General features: G+C 44.7%; 1 protein-coding gene and 1 long non-coding RNA gene across 2 annotated transcripts in view; one reads left to right on the top strand and one right to left on the bottom strand.

Moving 5' to 3' along the window:
• LOC142560896 (uncharacterized) overlaps positions 1-14,644 on the bottom strand; it is a 53,044-nt gene extending 38,400 nt beyond the window's left edge. Inside the window, exon 1 of the long non-coding RNA XR_012823467.1 lies at positions 14,570-14,644. This is a non-coding gene — a long non-coding RNA (uncharacterized LOC142560896). The remainder of the gene's footprint in view (positions 1-14,569) is intronic.
• A 62-nt stretch (positions 14,645-14,706) lies between these two features.
• LOC142560892 (UV excision repair protein RAD23 homolog A-like) overlaps positions 14,707-22,697 on the top strand; it is an 81,142-nt gene continuing 73,151 nt past the window's right edge. Inside the window, exon 1 of the mRNA XM_075673304.1 lies at positions 14,707-14,903. Within this exon, the coding sequence (XP_075529419.1) occupies positions 14,838-14,903 (66 nt within the window). The 5' untranslated portion in view covers positions 14,707-14,837. The remainder of the gene's footprint in view (positions 14,904-22,697) is intronic.

Raw genomic sequence — 22,697 nt, 5'->3', positions numbered from 1 at the left:
CCATTTCAGAGTTCCAGCCCGCAGGAGGACTAGCGGCAGCGCCAGCCGCTTCCAGCGGAGCACCGCCCACCTCGGAGGCGGCAAGCGTTGCCAGTGGTGCGGCGCCCATTGGGCCGGTGTCAAGCCCGGCACCACTCACAAGGCCGGCCACTACGGACCCTCCGGATGGAGCGAGGCTGGCTCAGGCAGCACCCGGCGTTGCCACACCCGGCCCGTCAACACCGGTGCCCAGGCGGAGCACTCGACGGCGGAGGCCACCGGAGCGTTACTCGCCTGGGTAGCAGGCACCGCCGACCAGGCCAAGACAAAGGCAAAGCCTCGTACATTGAATTTATTTTTGTTTGTTAACAAACAAACTGGGGGTAAGGGGGTGTAGCAAGCATGTGACGCCCCCTCAGGCATAATCTTCGTTGGCCCGCCAGGCTCGGTGGCCTGCCAGGCTCAGTTAGGCAACGTTGGTCACCGCACCAATCACGGAGGAAGGAAACTAAGGAGAGGCCCTTACGTCACTCTTTGTGAAGCAAAAGTGAAGCCGGAAGTTGGCGTTGCTCATGGCGATGCTCCGCCTTTTGGGCCACCCTCCTCTCTTGTTTACATCTTTCGCGAAACCACGCCGCGCTGCGCGTGGTTTCGCGCGCTCGCTCCGCAGCAATACTAAACAATCGCGATGGCTCATTGCGTTGCCGTTGCCGAACCCATGTTAAAAGAAGTTCATAATGAACTTCGCAAATTGGGCCGAATCGGCTGCTTTTACCGGTTTTTATGAAAATAAACATGCCTTAAATATAAGGCCAACCAACTGAACTGTTCTCATTAACCGCAGTTACCAGCCGCTACCCAGCTCTTGCGCGTTTTATTTAAAAAAAGGTCCCCTTTATCGCTGCCTTCTACTTGCTTTTCTCTGCTTGGGCTTCCTGGGGCTCTCATACGGTCTTGCGAGCTAGACGTCTGGCGATGCGAAAAGAGATGTACGCATTCTCATTGCGCTGCAAGAACGCATGGAGACACGTACGACACACCAACCCATTTGCGATTCATTTGGAGTTTATGAGCACTAACACACTCTCGCTTGAGGAAGCGTCGTGCTTTATTGAACAAACTTCGGGTGGCCGCGCATCACTTCGACAGCGCGCCGGCGAGGAGGCAGAATGTCATTTTTGACTCCGCGTTTAGGTGCATTGACTGCGGCTTGAGGTTCCTTCTTCGCACGGTAAGTGAAGCGTCACGGAGCCAAAGTTTTGCGATAGCCGGCGCACGGTGCAGAACAGTACGCGCGTGGAACCGGCCTACCTGCGACCATGGAACAGCCGTTTGCTGTGTTCGCAGGTACGCTCTGTAAAGCCTTCCTCACTCTTGCGGCGCATCCGCTGACCTTCCCTGCGCTTCGCGCGCGCACAGATAAGGTACGCCTGCGGTAGGGAGGATTATTTTCTTAATAAGTCAAAGCAGCTGCTTCTTTCCCATCTTGCCGGATGAAGAGTCGACTGGCCGGCGCACGGTGCCGAACAATACGCGCGTGGACCCGGCCTACGTGGGAGCATGGAATAGCTAGCCGTTCGACGTGTTCGCAGGTGTACGTTCTGTGGAGCCTTGCATATTCTTGCAACGCATCAGCTAACCTTCACTTCCCTGCGCTTCTCGCACGCACAGATGAGATAAGCTTGTGGTAGGGAGGATTCGTTCGTTAATAAGTCAAAGCAGCCGTCCACGATGAAGAGTCGACTGGCCATGACTGCTTTTTCTGCGTTTCTTTCCCAGCGAACAATGCGCGAAAGGCACCGTTTTTTAAATTTTCGTTCCGCGCACGAGTTGTGCGGACGCTTGCCTAGGTATCCGCTCATCCAATGCCTAGTTGTTGTGCGCCAGGATGCAAGTCGCGCACGCCGAAATGTGGACCGCCCATATCTTTTCACCTGTAAGTAAATTTCCTTATGTGGTTGGTGTTTTATCGGAGGAAAAACTAGAATTTATGATACACGCATTCACATAGCGATAATAATTCTATAGTTATAGTATCACAGTAAAATATTTTATTCGCGCGGTATAAGTTATCATCTAGTACATATGCGCGTGATTCTTCATTATCAGGTTTCCCGGTGACACCGTTCGTCGGAAAAAGTGGATAGAGGCGATTCGGCCATCCTCCAGTGTTGATCGAGAGCCTAAGAAGCAAGCCCGTATTTGTTCAACTCACTTTCAGGATGAACATATAGATCGCACGTCGCTAAGTAGAGTCCGTCTGCGGGAACATGCAGTGCCGACGCTCCTGGTGAGAACTGATGCTTCTTATGTGGCATGGCTCTTGCAATACAAACACACATGCATACAGGGGGGGGGGGGGGGGGGCTTTCTTTAAACTGGTAAACAATGCTGATACCTGTATGCGACCAGAATTTTAGTAGAGGATGAAATTTTGGAAAGCAAATTTACACACAATCAACCGACTTACCGAAACAAATAAATAAATTTTCAGCAGTATACAATACTCACTATACAAGTTTTCCAACTTTAACACGAGTTAAGAAACTACATGTTTCTCATAAATTTTAATTATGCATATCGCACCTGCTTCTCTGGTTATTCGTGGCACCCACTACATGAGTTGGAGTAAAGGAAAAAATTAACTGCATGCATTTTAAACTTTCTACTGCAAGCACAATTTCAGAAATAATTTTGGCAAACCATGCCAAATAATTTTGTGAGAGCAAACAAAGGATATGTTGTTAGCAGTCCCAAAGTGGCCAAGCACATATTAAGTTACTGCTATTTGACATCCCTTCCTTATCATGTGCAATATTAATAATATGAAGTTTGCACCCTCCCAGCTGCCTCATCCAGTTTACCAAGGTGACAGTGCATCTGATGCAACAAGCCATGTTGCACACTCGCACTCTGCATCCTCTCAACTCACGCAAGGATGTGATGAAGGCTCGATGGTGCTTGCCCAGGTGAACATTTCAATTCACTAATAATAGTCAGCAGTTGCTATTGAACACAAAATTGTATTGTATTGTATCAGGCCATTTGGTGCATATCAGTTTCAAGTAAGACTGCACAACGCATAATAGGGATGAATGCGGCTATCGCACGCTCATCCCTGTAAATTCCACGTCTCGCTTAGTCCACGTCATGCTGCACAGTTTTACTTGAAGCGGTTATTTACTCATTGATGTCTTGCCCTCAGGTTGCCACAAGTTTTGATGAACGCACAGCTCAGGCCAGCCTACCTACCCCTGATTTGTCTGGCTTAGGTGCTGGGCTCTACAGTCAGACTACATTTGAACAGGCGCACATTATTTCCTTCTGTGTTGCACTTTTCCTACACCTTTGTAGTATTTCAAGTAGGCAGTTTACGATATACAGCTGATTACAATAAACACTCTTGTTTTCAGGCTGCCATGAATTTGTAGTATGAAAGTGCAGTCCAGAACAGCCTGTCTGAGCCCGGTCCATCTGGCCTAAGTACCAGTCTTCCTATTGAGCCACAACTTGCGCAGATGAGCATCTATTCTATGTGTAATTCACCCAACACTTTTATTGTGTTATAAGCATACAGTGGTTGCAATTGAAGTTTAAGCGGAAATGGCTGACATGTACCCTTGCTACCAGGCTGCAATGGATACTGGAGACAACAGTAAAGTAAAAGGAGAGCCTCTATGTCACCGACCCATCCAGCCTAGCTGCTGTTCTTCAATTGGAGGTGACACCAGCACAGGTAAACACGTCTTTTCTGTAAAAGAAGGCTATGCTATAACATAGTTAGCACTTTCCATTTAGTTCTGTGCCTGCATTATTCTGGTGTTAAGGGATGCATGAACTAGCCTAGCTTAATGTATTCTAGTCACAAGACACTGGTTTAGTGACTGTGAAGTTCTGTCCTCCTCCCGTTTGATCACAATGAATACAGAAATGAAAGTAGCAGAAATATGTAACAGGTTTGTGGGCCCAACTAATTTTTGATAAAGCTATTACCTAATAAAACCTATATGATTGCTATTACTCTCGAGAAACTGATTCAAGCTAGCAACGGCATACATGCAAGCTTACAGATCTGCTTTGAAAACATGGCTGATTAGTGCTGACTGTTTGGTACTCATGTTTGGAGGACTTAGCCTATTACATGCAGTCACGCACTCGTGATAGTGTGGTATGGGTTAATATGGAGCACCTACAACATACACCTCATGATTTGCTGACACTTCCGTTTTTTCCAAAGGATAAACTTAGCATGCAGCTTTCATATTGGTTGCAGTATGCTTCTACAGGTTAACAACAGGAAAAGGTTCTGTAGTGTAATGTTGTTTTTAAGAAACTTCACTCCACATCTCATGATCAATCACGTTGCTATCTTGAGGTGCATTGCTCATGTAACAACTAGTGCTGTGCATTCATTGTAACAGGGTCAGTAGTGTTATCAGTCATCATCTCACGTGTTAGTCAAATCGCATTAAGGGATCAGTAGTGTCTGCCATAACTGGCTATGCAAGTCCCAGTAAATATAAATACTTGTGCTCATTGCAAATCATTTAACCATTAATTAATGAGGTGCTATCAACTGCTTCTGCAGAAATTGCAAAGGTCATCGAATGTGGAAGCTGCTCTAACAACGCCAAAAAAAAGGAAGCTGGCAAAGGTAAGGGAGATCTACGGATGGAAACTACCTTACCAAAGCAATGTATGCGCATCCAAGTAAATGAATGTGAGCAGTTCTAGTAACCGGGCGTCCTTATTTTGACATTATTTTTTTAAAAAATCACCTGTGACGAAACAGCACAATTATACTCATCGATCTGGATGGCTTGGAAGAGGTGACAATTAATTACATAAGACATTAAAAACCATTATTGAATAATTAACAAAATTCCTCTAATAACCTTGCGACCTAATAAGTTTAGCCTACATATTGCAATATACAAACTGAAGCCGGTGATTTCACAAGGCACATCTACTTGGAATGAATTTTTAAACTTGCACACCTTTTGAAATAAGCACCTTCAAAATTGCGATGAAAATGCACTGTTCGTCTGCTCACTTTTCTTAACGATGTCTCTTTACACACTGAGGCACAAAAAAACTGCTGGAACACCAAAGCAGTTCGTCATGAAACTTGAGAATGCATATCCCAAAACTGGCGTCTTCATAATTCACTTGGAGCAGATGACGTCCGAAGGGATCGGCTTCAAGTGATAAATTGCAACGTGTGCTGCACAGTAATTAGATAAAAAACTTAATTCGTTAAATATTAATTTTAATTCCTTGTACAATTATAGTCTGTCTGTGAGTAATCTAGCCCAAGATGAAGAAATGTGCTCCGTGTCATGGGTAATATAAAAAAATTATGTTCATAAAAAATAAGCATTTATTGAGTTCAGTGTAATGCAACAACAGCAGACAGGGATATGTATGTAAGGGCATAATTTGATTCCAGACAATGCATACTAACTGCACATGCTGTATTTATCTGCATGATGTATAAATCAATAAATGCGTGTAATATTAACTGTTTTAATATCTGTGCTTTGAGCTCACTAAACTGGTTGGCTAGTCATGGTAAGATGTTCTTTGAGGAGACCATGATATGATGGCAGAAGGTTGTCATGCATGTGTAAGTTTGACGTATTTTTTAGCATGAATGTGGATAGAAAGAACAGGAGGGCTGCAATGTGGGCTTGTTGGTAATGCATATTCAAGGGGTGTACGGTAGCGCGATTAAAAGACGGGACAAAAGAAGACACACAGGGACACACACAGCGCTGTGTGTCCCTGTGAGTCTTCGTTTGTCCAGTCTTTTAACCGCGCTACAGTACACCACTTGAATAAAGAACAGGAATGCAGGAAAAATATAGCCTGAAATCTGTCCTTGGGCTTAGTTATATCATTGTTAACAGCACTTTAAGTTTGCACAGGTGTTACAGATTACTAGTTGATAAATTGGTTATAATATAATAAATTAGGCTTTCCTTGTGACACTCAGTTTTTCATTGTAGGTCGACACCCCTGAGAAAGCTTTCTTGCGAACTCGTGCAGCAAGACTTGCTTCACAGCAGCAACAGTCAAGAAAAGCGATCAAAAGAATGCAGCAATCAAGGCGGCGTCTTCAAAAACGGAATGCCGAACTAAAATCGGTTCTGAAGACACTAACCACACAGAACATTTTGCTCAGAGAACAGGTTTCTGTGCTCGACAGTCTTGGTGCTGCAAATCAACAGCTTTTGCAACGACAAGTAGCAAAGCAGACAGGACAACAGAAACCAAAGGAGTACTCGCCTGAGTTGAGAACATTTGCTCTCACTCTCAACTTTTATTCACCACGGGCATACACTTATGTGAGGAAGGTATTCGACACATGCTTACCACATCCTCGTACTTTAAGGAAATGGTACGAAAGCATTGATGGGAAGGCAGGGTTTTCTAAAGAGGCTGCGACTGCTCTAAAGCTGAAGTGTTCAGATAACAGCACCCGAGGCCATCAAACGGTGTGCAGCCTCATAGTTGATGATATGTCAATCAGACAGCAAGTTTAATGGCAAGGGGGCCACTTTGAAGGCTACGTGGACATGGGCACAGGAGCCGAAGGTGACTGCTTGCCACAGGCAAAAGCTGCCTTTGTTATAATGGTTGTCTGTATTAATGGGCACTGGAAGGTTCCTCTGGGTTACTTCCTTGTAGATGGACTTGTAAGTGAACAGCGAGTAAACCTAGTTAAGCAAAGCTTGCTGTCTGCACATGAGGCAGGGGCCATGGTTGTCTCAATAACTTGTGATGGTGCACCAGCAAACATAGCAATGCTTCAAGAGCTTGGCTGCAATTTTACAGATATTGACAATCTGCAAACAACCTTCCAGCACCCAGCAACCAAAGAACCAGTTGCAGCCTTTTTAGATCCCTGCCATATGCTGAAGTTGGTGAGGAATGCTCTTGTTCATCACAAATACTTTATCAACCAAGATGGACTGAGGGTCGTATCCTGGGCATATGTGGAGAAGCTGCACAATTTGCAAGAAAAAGAGGGTGTCCATTTGGCAAACAAGTTGCGAAAGGCTCATATTGAGTGGCAAAGGCAACCGATGAAGGTTCGCCTGGCAGCCCAAGTGATGAGCCTGTCCGTGGCGACGGCACTTGCTGAATGCAGGATATGCACGTGGAAGGGTTTGCCAATACAGAACCAACCGAGGAATTTTTAGTCATTGCCAACAACCTCTTTGATGTGTTGAATTCCCGCAGTATGAATGAAAGAGAGTGGAAGAAGCCACTATGCAAAGAAAATATAAATAATGTAAAAGATGTTTAATACTGCAGTACAGTACCTTTCCGTTTTGAAAGAGCCTGTAAATAGAAGAAACTTGATAGAAACAGCGCGGAAGACTGGGTTCTTGGGATTTATTATATGCATGAAGAGTGTGATAGCCATGTATAATTTTCTTGTTGTTGAAAAGAAAGTACTACAGTACATTCCAGTGCACAAGATTTGCCAGGACCATTTGGAATTAATTTTTGGTTTAATTAGAGCACATGGCTGTCACAACGACAACTCCACATCACAGCAGTTTCAGGCAGCATTCAAGAAAGTGATAGTCCAAAATGAACTTTCTGATGTCTCGGGAAATTGTCAAGTCCTGGACAGTATTACAATATTTTCATGCAGTTCAGCCATAAGACGTTCACCAACCGATGTGCTGAATGCAAGCACACAGAGGAAGCAGCTTTTGACCGAAGAGTCGGTGATTGAGCAGAGACAAATAGCCAGTGAACATGATTACTCTGCATCACTAGAAAAAATCAGTGATTTTGGGAGTCGTGTTGTGGCCTACGTCGCTGGCTACGTGGCATACAAGCTGGGTCAAAAGCTGATGTGTGAGCGGCGCACAGCGGCATTGTTTAGTACACCTGGAACAGCAGACACTGCATTTATACAAAGAGCAGAGGAAGGCTTCACTACCCATCAAAGAGTGTCATTTCAATTTGCCAAAAATCAGAATCTCTTCGATGGGCTGTGCATATGAAAAAATTGTCATCAAAAACACTATTGCAGGACTTAGTACACCAAGTGCTTGAATCACTGCAGCAAAGAGAGCTGTTTGCAGAGCTACACTCGCACATGTTTGATAATTCTCCAATGGAGAATCATCATGTCCATCTTTTAAGAAGTGTAGCAGAATGTTATTTGAATGTACGCCTCTATCATGTCGGAAAACAGACAACTCAGAGTTTCCACAGCAGTCAAGTGCGCCAAATGTTCACAAAACTGACTCAATTTAAAGGGCAATAAAATTTTGTTGCAACATTTCATTTACTAAGGAAAGTAATGACGTCATTTCAATTTTTCCAGTCAAGGTAATGCCAAATATGTGTTTGTGTTGAATGTGTACTGAAACCTTCAATGTGTTTTTTTTTTCTCATTTTCCTGCTTATCTTTTCATCAAGTTTTGACTTTGCTGATGTTCCAATGCGTATGCACCGGTGGCGTTATTTAGTGCTTCATTAGCCCTGCATTCACTGTTCTTCATACATGCATGTTGAAATGTTCTTGTTGATTGCAAGATTGTTCCTATATCACACTTAAGTATATTGTTTTTGTTCACAAGTGTCTAAAAACATTCCCCTATGCAATGTGAAAGCACTGAGGGTATAAAAAATGAAATAATCGATTAGCTACTGAAGTTGAAACATACTGAGAAATGACTTCAGCGTTTTGATCAAGCATACTGTTTTTGTAAACAACAATGTGTGTTTAATTTGTGTTGCCACAAATTCATGCGCTACTATACAGTTGAGTATTCTGACATGTTCTGTGCGTGCCTCTCTTTTCGATCTGCTATTTGTTAATAGCACTGCCCATAACATGGCCATGGATATATGGCAGTTTGCTGATATTTCAATCCTGTACCAGGAAATCATTTTGCCTTAAAATGGGCTCCATTAAACACATTTTTATCCCATGCTAAAAATAAAGAACTCTGACTGACCAATACCTAGAAGAACCTTTTACTCATTGCATCAGTCATCATCTACTATCCGTGGTATCTAGTTATAAGTGCCTGTGAGATATTTCCGATAGCCTTAGGAAGAATAATTCACACTTGAAAAACCATAGTGGAAAAAAGCAAGGAAGAAACTGGCGCACTTAAGAAGAGCTTCCGCAAGTCTGCAAAAAATAATATATCGGGCTATTGCTAGAATATGCTGCTGTTGTATGGGACGTATACAATTTCATACGCATTTATCTTGTGGTGCGAGTTGCTTCTTTGAACGCTTACTTTCTCCACCACAATATAAGAAATAAACAAAACACACATTAGTTCCATTAGGCATTGTCCAACACGGTCACATAATTTTAGGTGATTTTGTCACGTGACAGCAACATATTGAAACATTTTTTTATCCAGGGGCTCAATGTCTGCTAGTTAACACGGTAGGAAACCAAAAGAAATTGAAGCATAGGAGAAATCAACACTTCTTAATTGATGTACATGAATAATGAATAAGAAAGGAAAATAAAAATGGATGAAAAGAACGGATTGTGTTGCCAATCATTTTTACTGCATGGTTTAAATGTTCTATTGAACTGATTATATGAATACAATTGCCACGCCTTTCTCTTTGATTCATACCAATACACAGCAGTATCTTATGCGTATATTCCTTATTAGATTAGTCCCATTTATATGGCGCAGAACTCCTTACATTCAACTTGTTGATTCAGTGGTTTGCATTTGATATGTTATATTTAAATGATAATCTTTAACCCCTCCCATGAAAGGCTTGAAGATGAACAAACCTTTTCTGGACTTAAGACACAGGGTGTGCAAACTTTTACAGTTGCCAGTCACAAGTGCCTATAGAAATGGTGACCGAATTAAACTAATGTTTTTTCTCTACGCTCAAATCGTATTGGACAAAGACGCAATTTGGAGAACTTGCTTCATAAACTCATTATGCAAACTGGCTCGCGAGGATTGTGCATTTTTTGCTCTTTGTGCACTTTGAAATTTCACTTCCACTTATACATGTCATGAATGCCTTCCAAATAGTGTTGTGCAGTACTGGTTTTATTTTTATTTAGTTTTTTTAAATTAGTAGAGCCGTGTGCTTCTCTATATGGTGCGCCGTTAGATGAATGCAGCGCTTTAACGGCTACTGTACACATCGACGTGCCACTCTAGGTCATGCAACACTACATGTTGGTATAAAGCAGGCGTGCAGCTTGTGAAAATGTCGATGTCGAGGGCAGCAAAATGCACATATTCTGGGTAAATCTCTATCAGCCCGTGTGTATTAATTGTTGTACACCTGTGCAGGTGTGCATGACCCTCGGACGTGCTCTGCCTAAAGGAGTCGGCGCTGTCGCGAGTAATGCGAAAAACAAGCAACAGTTGAGCAACACGTGTTTTAATATGCACAAAAGCAAGTTGTTGCTGAACATGAAGTTCTGAAACTAGGATTATGCATTCTGGAATAACGCACGTTCTACGTGCCGCAAATGCAACATGCGCTGTCAAAAGCAGGAATCACTGACCTGCAAGGCGTTCACTGTACAGATTCTGAAACGCATCGGTTTCGGTCTGCGATGGCACGTTAGCATGATTCCGCTGAAGTGGAGGCAAAATTTCCCGCGGATATTCCTTCGTCCGTTGTCAGTGCCGTGGCGCGGTACATTGCGTACAGCGTTACATATGCGCGTTCATTTCACGAGCTTTAGTTCCTCCTGTCCCACATGGCCACAGCAACATCCGGCAGAGCACGGTGCAGGTAACACAGCGCAACAAGACACGGTGACTAACGCAAACCCGCCCACACAGCGCCTTTGCCACGGCACGAAACCTACCAGAGCAACACGTGTGAGCTCTCAAAACCATAACAACGCCGCCATTATGGCCCAAAAGGCGTGGCCATACAGCAAAAAAAATGAGAATCTACTACGTCATTTCCGCCACACTTTTCTCCTAGCGCACGGAGGGGACAGGTTTTCTGTGGTGATAGCGATCCGGCGCGGAGCGAGTTGATCCGAAACGACCAGTGGAACGCGCGAACCCGCTCCAGATCGACCAGTGAAATTCGGATTCGTTGCCGCGGAGCAAGAAATCCTGCTCCGAATCGACCAGTGAAAAACGCCATTAGTTTCCTTCCTCTGTGGCACCAATAAACACCGGCGAGCACAGCTGCTCGGCGGTCAGTCATCGTTCATCATCACTACCACGCTGCGGAGCGTCCGTCTAACGGAGGGTGCCTCGAGCTCTCCCTTGTTCACGAACGCGGGCGGATCGTGACATACATAGTACATCTCTGGAATTGAGAAATGTTTCAGCATAACACGCACAGACCCGCCCATCTACGTAGCGAATGCGACTGGCAACCGGGTACGGTGAGGTGCAGATGTTGGCACAGCGCTGTGTCGCCGCTTATTGTGTACGTGCCGCGCGAAGTGGTGTAGTTGATTTCAAATCTCTAAGGGCAGAACTGAACTACCCAAGCAGTTTTCTTAGTCTTAACTTCTTACATTTCAGTTCAAGTCCGCCGGTAGCGGGTGCACGAACAAGACGGCGCCAGGCTAAACCTTCGCTGAACAGGATCAACATTGGCTCAAACTTCATGCGCACGGCTTGATAGGGTTGAAGCTTCTGCATTTCTACTTCGTACGGCGTGTTTTGACTCACTGTTAGCACGATTAATTTTATACGCAAGCGAAGGCACGCTCGATATCGCGTTATCAGTCCGATGGCCGATCGCGCAAGGTTCAGTGGAACGATGGTAAGCACGCTGATAAATAAAATTATGGGGTTTTAAGTGCCAATAACACTTTCTGATTATGAGGCACGCCGTAGTGGGGGACTCCTGAAATTCGGATCTCCTGGGGCTCTTTAACGTGCACCTAAATCTAAGTACACCGGTGTATTTGTATTTCGCCCGCATCGGAATGCGACCGCCGTGGCTAGGATTCGAACCCCCGACCTCGTGCTTAGCAGCCAAACGTACACCATAGCCACTAAGCAATCACGGCGGATGGCACGCTGATTTTGTCGGTGCCATCGAAAGAAAGCCCGTCGCAGTGCGACAACCCACGCTCGTCGGTTGCGTCGTTGTCGGTCTGGTATGATAAAATGCTTGCAGTGACGTACTGTGCTGAATAGTGGGCCAATCGTTGACGTGAGCGTCTTGTCGGTCTGCATCTACCCAGTGTTACCGCGCCTTAAGTACGTGAAGTCAGGCATACGCTTCCACCACCATAAAAAGTGGGCCGACGCTGCAAGAAGACTTCATCCGCAATGTGATGCTTAAGTGTCGCCCAAGTGTAACGCACGGGTTTTTCGTTAAGTTTGCTAGCCGCCGATAAAAGGCGGTAACTACCTGGCTCACGGTGCAGTCCGAACCACTCGGACAAAAGGTCGCTTTCTGTTTTAAAGTGGAGTTGCAGTCTTGCGGTGCGGACGTTTTCAGCACAGCAACGACGTCGAGCTACCAGTGAAGCTTCAACACGGTATATAGCACGAGCGTTGGCAGTAGCGCGGGTCCGAGCACTTGAACATTTTTTTTTCTCGGGGAACTTTCAGTAGCGCGGCGACGCGCGCGACACTTCCAAAACGTTTCGCGACTAATCCGCTAGGGCAGGGCGCATGCGCCGTAGCGACATGAAAAGGCGGATTACCAACTCAGACGAAGTGGACGGGTGGCTTTGGGTTCCTCGGCATGGTTCGTCTTCGACTGCGCCAAATGTGAAGACTGGACAACGTGGACACAATGTTTCAGAGAATAAAAGTGGTTTTATGGGCGAAAGAACCCGGCAAAATTACAGTGATGGTGCACGCGCACCGAACGCGGCTACGAAATTGAGCTGCTTGCGCAACATGCGATACAAGGTTGCCAGAATACGTGAAGGCTCACATTACGAATCCCAGCTATGGCGTTCTTAAACAATATTTTCCAGCCTGCGTTGTTTCTCGGTGTCCACTGTGCACGATTACGTACTCCGCAAATTACATTTGTGCAACAATTACTTGGCCCTTTGGACGTGCCCATCTGCAATGTACTTTCGATTCCCGACAGCTCTGTTACCACTGGTATTCCATTCGATAAAATTTTGCTTAATAATGCCAAATTACTGTCACAGGATATTCTAGACGGTCTATTAGATCATTTGCAGAGCTTTCAAATAAACATCGTAATTGCGACAGATGCTTCGGGTGCGAGGTGGAAAAAGTCAGGTGTAGATATATTTTCCCATGTTCTCGATCGGCCGTTTTTTCTCCGGCTGCGATTTTAAACCCATCTTCTTGGCTGAATTCATGGCAGTGGGGTTGGCTCTACGCAAACTAAGCCCATCAATTACATCAGCCGTGACAGACACTTATTCGTTATCATTGTGGTCATCCCTCACTGCTTGTGGTGAGTGGCGTAATGAAGACGTTTAATTTATATTGGTACCTGGATACTTGAGAGGTGTGCGTTTATTTAGGTGCCTGGCCGTAAATTACTAAACATAAATGAATTTGCTGATTCTCCAGCCAAGTCGTCGATAAGATTACAGTCCTAACCATCATCACTACATGTATACGACGTCTGATTGGCTGGAAAGCAGGAAAACAGCTACGGAGGAACTCGGATCTGTGCCTTCTTTAGCGCAGCTCTCGGGGCCCGTTCCTGCAGCGAGCGTCGGCGTTGTCCCTCGTAACCGAGCGAACGAGCACAGCCAAGGACGAAAGCGAACGCGGAGCGCAGTGGGAGATGAAAGAGGGCGAGAGCGAAGTGAACACGAAGAGGAAAGGGCAGGGGAAAGCGGAGGAAAAGGGTACGGCGAATGCGAAAACGTGAGAAGCGTAGGGCCGCGCAAGACGGGCTTTGCTGAGACGATGGCTATGAGATGGCACCAGGGTAGTTCGCGTCTTCTGTATGGAAACAGAGCACTGCCTGAGCGGAGATCTGTCTTCGGCGGCTAGTGCATCGCGCCCACTCATCAGTCACGCGCCGCCTCTCGTTGTCTCCCTATTAGCGAGGCAGTTGCGCCAAACCGCTCTGTTTGCAACGTGCCGCACGAGACACATTGTCCGCGCCAGCCAGTATATCGCGAAATGAAAACTCGCATAGAGCTTGAATTTCACAATAAGGAGTATCGTAATCGTCGCTGAATTTTAGAGCGAATCTGTTATGGGCAAGTTCCCCCATGATCGTGTCCCTCTGTACACACAATACTCCCCTTACGTGGGCCGATCCCGAAGATAGTGAAATGCCGGGCCGACATGCGGCGGTGAAGCAGGCGTTAAGCACTCCCCATACGCGGGCGGATACCGAAGTTATCCGTCTGTAGCATCTTTTACGCGTTGTTTTTGCGTGGCAGACTCCTCTTCAGCTACACCGCCAATCCCGTTCGCACGTAAGGACACCTATAGGAGATAAAATGCGATAACTTATCCGTTTGTTTTGCCGCTTCTCCAATTCACTAATTCTTGAAGCTCAAGACACATGAACAATAGGCAAACATTGTGTCCGGTTAGTTGTCTAGCTCCACTGATCTCTAGCTCCTGATGTATGCAATGCAAACATTGTGTAACATTTAATGAATGTATGTACTACGTACTGCGGCGAAGAAACACATACTTGTTTGATTCCTTGGATGGGCGAATTCGGCTAAGAAACGGCTGCGGAACGGCTAGCTGTACGGTTTGGCACTCGTGCGAAACTGGCGTTTTCAACGCTTCTCCGCATTCGCGAGTACGACTGGTACGGCACTGCGGCTGGGTCCATCTCTACTCTCCTGGCGAGAGTCCGTCTCCTAAGGGCAGAGTTTTAAATCGCGTTCAACTAAAACCCTCGCGTCGCCGTGGCTGCCTGAAAGATTGGCGACAATGATCGTCACCTTAAAGACGTTACAGCAGCAGACGTTCAAAATTGAAGTGGACCCGTCAGAAACGGTGAGTTGCGCCTGGTTTTTCTTTTCGTCGGCGCCGTACCAACAACTGCGGCCACTGAGGGTCCCCCTAGTGTGATGTGTTGTGACGCGCTTTTTTTTTTTCTTTTTTTCGGTGTCTTGACAGAGACGGCGACTTAAGCCTAAACGGCTTGCGGCGGGTTTTCGTTTCTACGTGTATCGCAAGTCACGTTCGCCAAACTTGCATCGCTCTCCTGTCGGAGCAATCTAGCGGTGATAGCTAGCGCTCTGCGTTGCCCGGCACTATGTCACGTTTCGTGGCCTACTGTCACCCATGGAGGTCCAAACGCCGCGTCGCTTCTCACGAGGCAGTCGCCGCTGGTGAAACCGCATCGCGAAATAAGGTTTATTTACACGGCAGTGTCCCGTTATGTAGTCCGTAATGCCTCCGTACAGGCGCTGCTTTTTCCATTTGCTGCATCCACGCCACCGGCGATTCCGCTAAACCGCTGATTCACGCCGCGTATCGGGTTATCCGAAGCGCCGCATTGAGTAAGCGGATCGTGACTGGCGTCTTCTGGACGCGACGGGGGCTGAACCGCAGAGCTGGACAACGGGAGTGCAACCGGTGTGTATACTCGACGCGTGCAGGTCTAGCACTTATCCATCCGGAATTGGTAGCCCTCGTGAATGCAGCCTAGTTGAAACGATGCAGAAAGAAAAAAAAAATGCGGCTACCTGACCGAAGTACCTGGAGCGTGCCCGAAAATAGAGCGGCTGTTCGACGACTCGAAAGGGTAGAAGAAAACGTCTGTACGCGATCGTGCTACGGCGTTGTGAGAGCGGACGCTGGAGCGATCTTGCGGCGTTCGCGCCGCTGTCGTTGAGGAGCTGTAGAATCGCGGAACGCGCATGGAAGTGACCATGCAGTTCGCACCGATTGAACCTGGTGCCCGTCTTGCTTTCTTTTCCCCCCCTTATTTTCTCGTTGGCAAGCTCCCGTTACGCCCACACCGCGGCAAGCGCGAAGGTTGACGGCCGCCTCGCGGACGCCAATCTGGCGTCGTGTGTGAGAGCGCCACTTTCACTGGACGGCACTTTCTCTGCTAGCTGCTCAACCACCGGACACCGCTTGTCCATCCCGAGGGTGGCACAGCAGTGCATGCAGTGTTCAGCTTTGGAGCCGGTTTCTAGACTGCACACCCAGGGACTGGATTTGGCCACTTGTGGCACAAGTCTGCCAGCATCTTGTCGAAAGTGTGCACACTTCAACTTCGTAATGATTTTTTTTCCTTTTTGTCGTGTGGTTGGTTTATGGATCACTGTGAACATCTTGCGGCATGAAAAGACGGTGGACTATACGGGAGGATGATGCACTGGTGCTAAACTTTCAGCTAGATTTATTTTTGCAGGTGCGAAATGTGTATGCACAGTACAGCTATAATATTGCGCCAATATGCAGAGTAGAACTACAATATGAGATTAAACTGCAACATGAAAAAAATACTGTTTATCTGTTTGCACTACAGAAGCTATACTTACGCAAGCATACTTTGTTTTTGTTTAATTTTCGCGTGTCACAATGATTTCCTGTGTCAGCTTATTTACAGATCTTATAAACACAGCAGTTTCTCTCTTTTTTTTTTTTTTACAAATACAGAAGGCATCTAAGATCATGACATTGAAGGCTTTAATCACACTGTGTTAATGCTCCGTGAGCCTTTGATTTAAATGTTGGAAGTTCAGCGCTCATGTGTGTTGCTTTGTCATCTAGACACTCATCTTTTTGCACTGTAACGTGTTAGCCATGAGATAAACGGACTTCCATTACCAGTTTCTGGCGCATGATTTGCAGCTCGACAACAAAGCCAGGCTTGATGTTTAAGTGTGGTGTCATTTCCTTTTTTATAGGTTTTGTGGAAGCATGCATTTTAATATCGTTTCGATTATGCGTACTCCAGCTGAAGCCATAGTAACGCCAAACTTGTGCTCATTGCTTACTTGATGTGATGTAGACCATCAGGGTCTATAATTAGCCAGTATTATTGCACATGGCACTTCATCTGCTTCATGAGCATGCGGCTAGGTAACTGCCACATTCTGTTCCCATTTGTGTACAATTTATCAAAAAGCTCACTGCGGTGGTTCAAGCATCTTGGTGCTATGGCATGCCTTGGCTTCGTTGATGGCATTCTGATAAAGGTAGAATGTAAAAACGCTTGTGCCAGGCTTCGTTTGTGCATTAAAGAATCAAGAACCTACTACTCTAATCTATCAGTTGTTAATAGTGCTTAGTGCAAAAAAGAAAAGCACCACGCGAGAGAAGGCACATAGGACACAGTGCTAAAAACTATCAACATGTAATGCCAACGAGCCCCTCAGTCTGGTTTGTTGGACTATCAGTTGCATTTCAACTGTCCTTTTTGTGCTTCATCGTTGGTCCGAGTGGAGCACTGCCCCTGTTACCAGGGTAAGAAAGACAGTCATGAGGAGCTGTAGATACTGAGAAAGGAATTGAGTGAAGGAACCAAAAATGTTATGCCTAGATGATTGAAATGAGCGACAGTGTCACACGAGCATTTCCAAGGGCATCAAACTAGTCTATCAGTACGAAGAAGTAGGCGCCGCTACACAGGCAGATTCAACAACCAAGTCGACTGCCTTCAGAGTTTTGGTGTTGTGCAGAATGCTATGAAAACTTTTATTGCCTTCCAGCAAGTACTCAAAGGTTACAGAAGACAAGAAAACATGTGGAACATGCAACAACTTTGATTCCCAATATAGGTATAACTATAGATAGGTATAGGTATAATGTAGCTGTCTTACCAGTACTCACGTATGGGGCAGAAACCTGGAGACTTACGAAAAGGGTTCTACTTAAATTGAGGATGACGCAACAAGCGATGGAAAGAAGAATGATCGGTGTAACGTTAAGGGATAAGAAAAGAGCAGATTGGGTGAGGGAACAAACGCGAGTTAATGACATCTTAGTTGAAATCAAGAAAAAGAAATGGGCATGGGCAGGACGTGTAATGAGGAGGGAAGATAACCGATTGTCATTAAGGGTTACGGACTGGATTCCAAAGGAAGGGAAGCGTAGCAGGGCTCGGCAGAAAGTTAGGTGGGCGGATGAGATTAAGAAGTTTGCAAGGACGACATGGCCACAATTAGTACATGACCGGGGTAGTTGGAAAAGTATGGGAGAGGCCTTTGCCCTGCAGTGGGCGTAACCAGGATGATGATGATGACAGGTATGATACAGGAGGCAAGTCTGGGACAAAATCTCGCGTTATATAGCAGATTCTACACAAGTTCTCGCTTGCCACGTTGGCTGAATGTCGGCAGCATTCTGTTGTTCCGACGCAGGTCAGAAGTTTGGTTCCTGACCACAACGACTGCATATCGATAGGGCGAGATGTAAAAGTAGCTGTGTACCATGCTTTGGGGTATGGTGACCCATATTTATTTATTTACCCTCAGGGCCTTTCGGCATTAGAGAGGGGAGTGGGTTATATAACAAATAAGAAGGAAATAAATCATGAGCGTATACACAATATTTGCTAATTATACAATGTTAGCTGAAAGTATGATAAGTGCAGTAATAGAACATGACATATAGAAGTAACATTAAACAAGAAAACGTCAAACAAGAAAACAGGAAATGTCAGAAGGAAGTTCATTCCAATCTTTCGACGTATGTGGCAAAAATGAGTGTAAAAAGTCTGTCGTGTTACATGCACCAATTCCAACTTTATGATGATGATCAGTACGGTGAGATGAGTAATATGGTAGCGACATGAATTTTGGATGAAGTGTAGGGTGGTGATACAGCTTATGAAAAAATGAAAGGCGCGAAATTTTTCGACGTGGTTGCTAGTGGTTGAAGACCCAGATTCGATTTCATTGAAGAAACGCTTGCACCACGGTAGTAATTCCAAAGAATAAAACGAGTGGTGTTGTTTTGGATTAGTTCAAGGGAATGTATTATGTTTTCGTGGAAAGAGTCCCATATAGCTGCAGCGTATTCTAATTTTGGCCGTAACAGGGCTTTATAAAGTAGTAGTTTTAAAGGAGAGGGAGCATGAGAAAAGTTACGGCGTAAGTATCCCATCAAGTGGTTGGCTTGATTAATTATGTATTCGACGTGGTGATTCCATGTTAATTTAGATGTTATATGTAGGCCTAAGTACTTATATGAGTTAGTAGATTCTAAAGCAACGTTATTCAAGTAGTACACAGGCAGATTATCGTTAGATCGGGATACTCTCAGAAATTTGCATTTGTTAATGTTGAGTTCCATTCGCCACAATCGGCACCATTTGCTGATGTTATTGAGATCAGCCTGAAGCAGGGAGATGTCGTGTTAGTTAGTTATTTCTCTGAGGATTACACAGTCATCTGCAAATGTACGTCAGAGGTTATTGTTGAAGGTAAGTCATTAATATAGATACGGAATAATAGAGGTCCCAGGACGGAACCTTGGGGCACACCGGACTGAATGTCGCTATGAGGTGAGTCATGGCCATTAGCTGTTACGAACCAAGAACGGTTAGCGAGAAATGACTCAATCCATTTGAGGACGTTATGATCGAGGTTTAATTTGCTTAGTTTATAAAGTAAAAGTTTGACACGCTTTGTCAAAGGCTTTCGAAAAATCTAAAAAAGATGCAATCGGCAAGAAAAGAACAGTCAAGTATTTGATGTAGTTTGCAAAGTAAATGTTAATAATTGCGGTTCACATGAGAATGATTTTCGAAAACTTGTTGTGATGACGAAAAAAATGAATTAGATTCAGCAAAATCCGCAATTTTAGTAAAAATAATGTGTTCTAGCAGTTTGCAGCAGGTACTGGTTAATGATATCGGGCGATAATTTGTAGGTTATGTTTTGCTGCCAGATTTATGCAAAGGAATTATTTTTGCTATTTTCCATTTTGATGGAACAGTAGCTGTGTTGAGTTATTGTTGAAATATTTTGGTTAGTATAATGGAACTATAAGAGCAGGTATTTTTCAGAAATTTAGCACTGATGTTATCAAAGCCGGGTGACGAATCCATCTTCAATGAATCTATTAGTCGAATAACTCCGGGAACTTCAACAGTCAGTGGAGGCATAGTTAAGAAGTTATAGTCATTCAAGACAGGTAGTTCAATATCAACTGTGCACGAGAAATTTTTAACAAAGTTATTATTCAGGAGAGTTGCGCATAGGTTTTTCGGAACAGGGTTACCAGAGCAAGTGTTAAGAGTGATAGAATCATCGGAAGGTGGATGTATGACGCGCCAAAATTTTTTTACTTTAGTTATCAGCATAGATGGTAATGTGGTTGATAAGAATGTTTCTTTAGCGCATTTGAGTGCGGCTACATAGGTGTTCGATGCTAATGTGTAGGCCTTGCAACGTGAGTCAGTGGGTGATTGCTTCGCGGAATGATATAGTTGTCTTTTTTTGTTGGATAGTCGCTTTAAATGATTATTGTACCAAGGCGCGCACGGGTTGTATGTTATAGTACGGGTTAGGATGTGTTTATTGATTAAGCGATTTACCTCTGCCGAAAACATATTCCAGTTTGACTGCACACTACGATTTTCAAAATCACTCATGAATATGTTAAGAAATAGACTGAGTTCATTATTTATTGCTTAGACGTTAGCTCTCTTATAGTCTCTAATTATTTTTTTGGTCTTCGGAAGTTTCACAAACGCAGTATTAAAGTGAATATTTAGCAATAAGTGGTCACTGATACCCGGTAAGTAATCGATGGCAGAGGCATAATCGGGACGATTGGTTAGGATCAAATCGAGAATGTTTGCGGGAGTGGATGTTAATCTCGTGGCTTGTGTGACTAATTGAGTTAATGAAAATGTAGTGCAAATACCCAAGAAATCTTTTGAATCAGAAGAAGAAGATAATAAGTTAGGTATATCGCTGTTCCAAACTATGTTAGGAAAATTAAAGTGAACAAATAAGAAAAGAGGTGTAGAAGAAAATTTTGTCGTAATGGTACTAATTATATCATGCAATTCATTGGTAAATGCAGGTGACGAGGAAGGTGGACGATAGCAAACGCCTAAAATTACCTTTTGATGGTTCAGATTTGCTGTAGCCTGCACTGATTCTAGATTGGTGCTGATGTGAATGGGTGATGATGGGATGCGTTTCGAAAGGGCAAGAAGTACGCCACCACCACGGCGCTCTGTTCGGTCACAGCGGTATATCGTGAATCGTTTGCTATCATCAAACAGTTCTGAGTCTTGAATGTCATTCGAGAGCCACGTTTCAGTTAAAGCTATTATATGGGCTGAACACGTGCCAATTGCGGATGATAATGAGTCACGGTTTTTTCAGAACACTTCTGATGTTAGTATAAAGGATGCTGACTTGATTATTTTGCGCATGCCCACTGCCCCTCACGTGTCCCTACATAGGAACGTGTCGCGAGGCAGATGAAACATGTTTTAAGCCGACGTTGCGTCTTGGCATCTCCTGAATACTATTCGAGTTAGGATGGTACATGTAGCATTTGTTGTTTAGTAGCAGTTTCTTGTGGCTGAGTTTAAACTGTGGCGAGTCTGGTTGTGATTTAGCAAACTCAATTATTTTTTTACGGGCAAGTTGAGTTGCAGGTCAGAATATGGTCAGAATAATGTGGAGCACCTGACTGCGGTGGCCCTAACAGTCTCTAGTGTTCAGATTTGAGAGCCATACTGCACACGCAGAGCAAATGTTCACTCGTGGTTCACACTGGCACAAGAGGGAGGCACACCAGTGGTTCAGCGCAAAGGGGCTTTCAAGAAAGATTTGCAAAGTAACGAGGTTGTATTGGGATGCAAATGGCCCCATGTGATTGGGCACCCCTGTACTGTCTGTGAGGGTGCAGAAAACCACATCATTGCAAAAAAAAAAAAAAAAAAGAAAAGAGGCCCACAGAAGGCACCACTAGCAAAATGCCCTGTTTTTAATACTGATTTGTGATAGTTGTTGCCACAAATATTTTCTGATCTTTCATTTGCATACAGTTTCAAGTAAAACAAGTTTTCGGAAAGACAACTACAATTGAGTGATTTTTATGCTGGACACATCGATTATGCAAACCAACCTTGTAAAGCAGCGACATCACCTGATAGAACCAATGAATTTTCAAGAGCTGTTGTTTGAATATTTCATTAATAAACTTCGTAAACATCTCTGCTTGTTTGCTGCACATATTTTGAGTATTTCTTTGGCTTTCAGTGTAGCAGGTTTCAAATTCTAAGGTTGGCAGTTCTGGGCCTATCAAGGGAAGACAGCCAGCTACAAGTCCAGCCTTAACAACATTTCACAGATACTGTGCGTCATGACTTCCTAAAAAACATACTGCCCCATAAGAATGCATATGTTGCCACACGACAGAATTATGCTTTCACAGTACTTTTGCTGGTATAAAAAAGTATCACTTAGCAATTGGGCCCAGAGCACAATGGCCTATTTTTCAGTCAAAACAATCGCAACGGCACTGGGTTCTTGCGGCATTAACTTTGCAGCACTGGTCTGTTTCAGAACTGTCATCCTGTCAAGGGTCATGCCCCGTCAGCATAATAATCGTTCATGCAGGTCGAGCGCAAACGTACTGACAAGCACATCAATGCGACTTCCAGTTTCTGATGCTGTTTTGAAATATCCTACACAGATTTCTTTTTCTGAAAAACCCAGCGTTCTCAGAGATGGGACGTGTACACCGAGGAGGGAGGGGATGACATGAGGCAAGGCTGGTGTGCTCGTGCATGTTTACTTGAGGGGCACTTATTACCACATTATCCGCAAGGCCACAAGGTATACAAGGAGCACGTCACCTGAT

Source organism: Dermacentor variabilis, chromosome 10 (genome assembly GCF_050947875.1).
Source record: "Dermacentor variabilis isolate Ectoservices chromosome 10, ASM5094787v1, whole genome shotgun sequence".
In the NCBI taxonomy this organism is placed as follows: domain Eukaryota; kingdom Metazoa; phylum Arthropoda; class Arachnida; order Ixodida; family Ixodidae; genus Dermacentor; species Dermacentor variabilis.
This window is presented reverse-complemented; position numbering and strand designations above follow the sequence as displayed.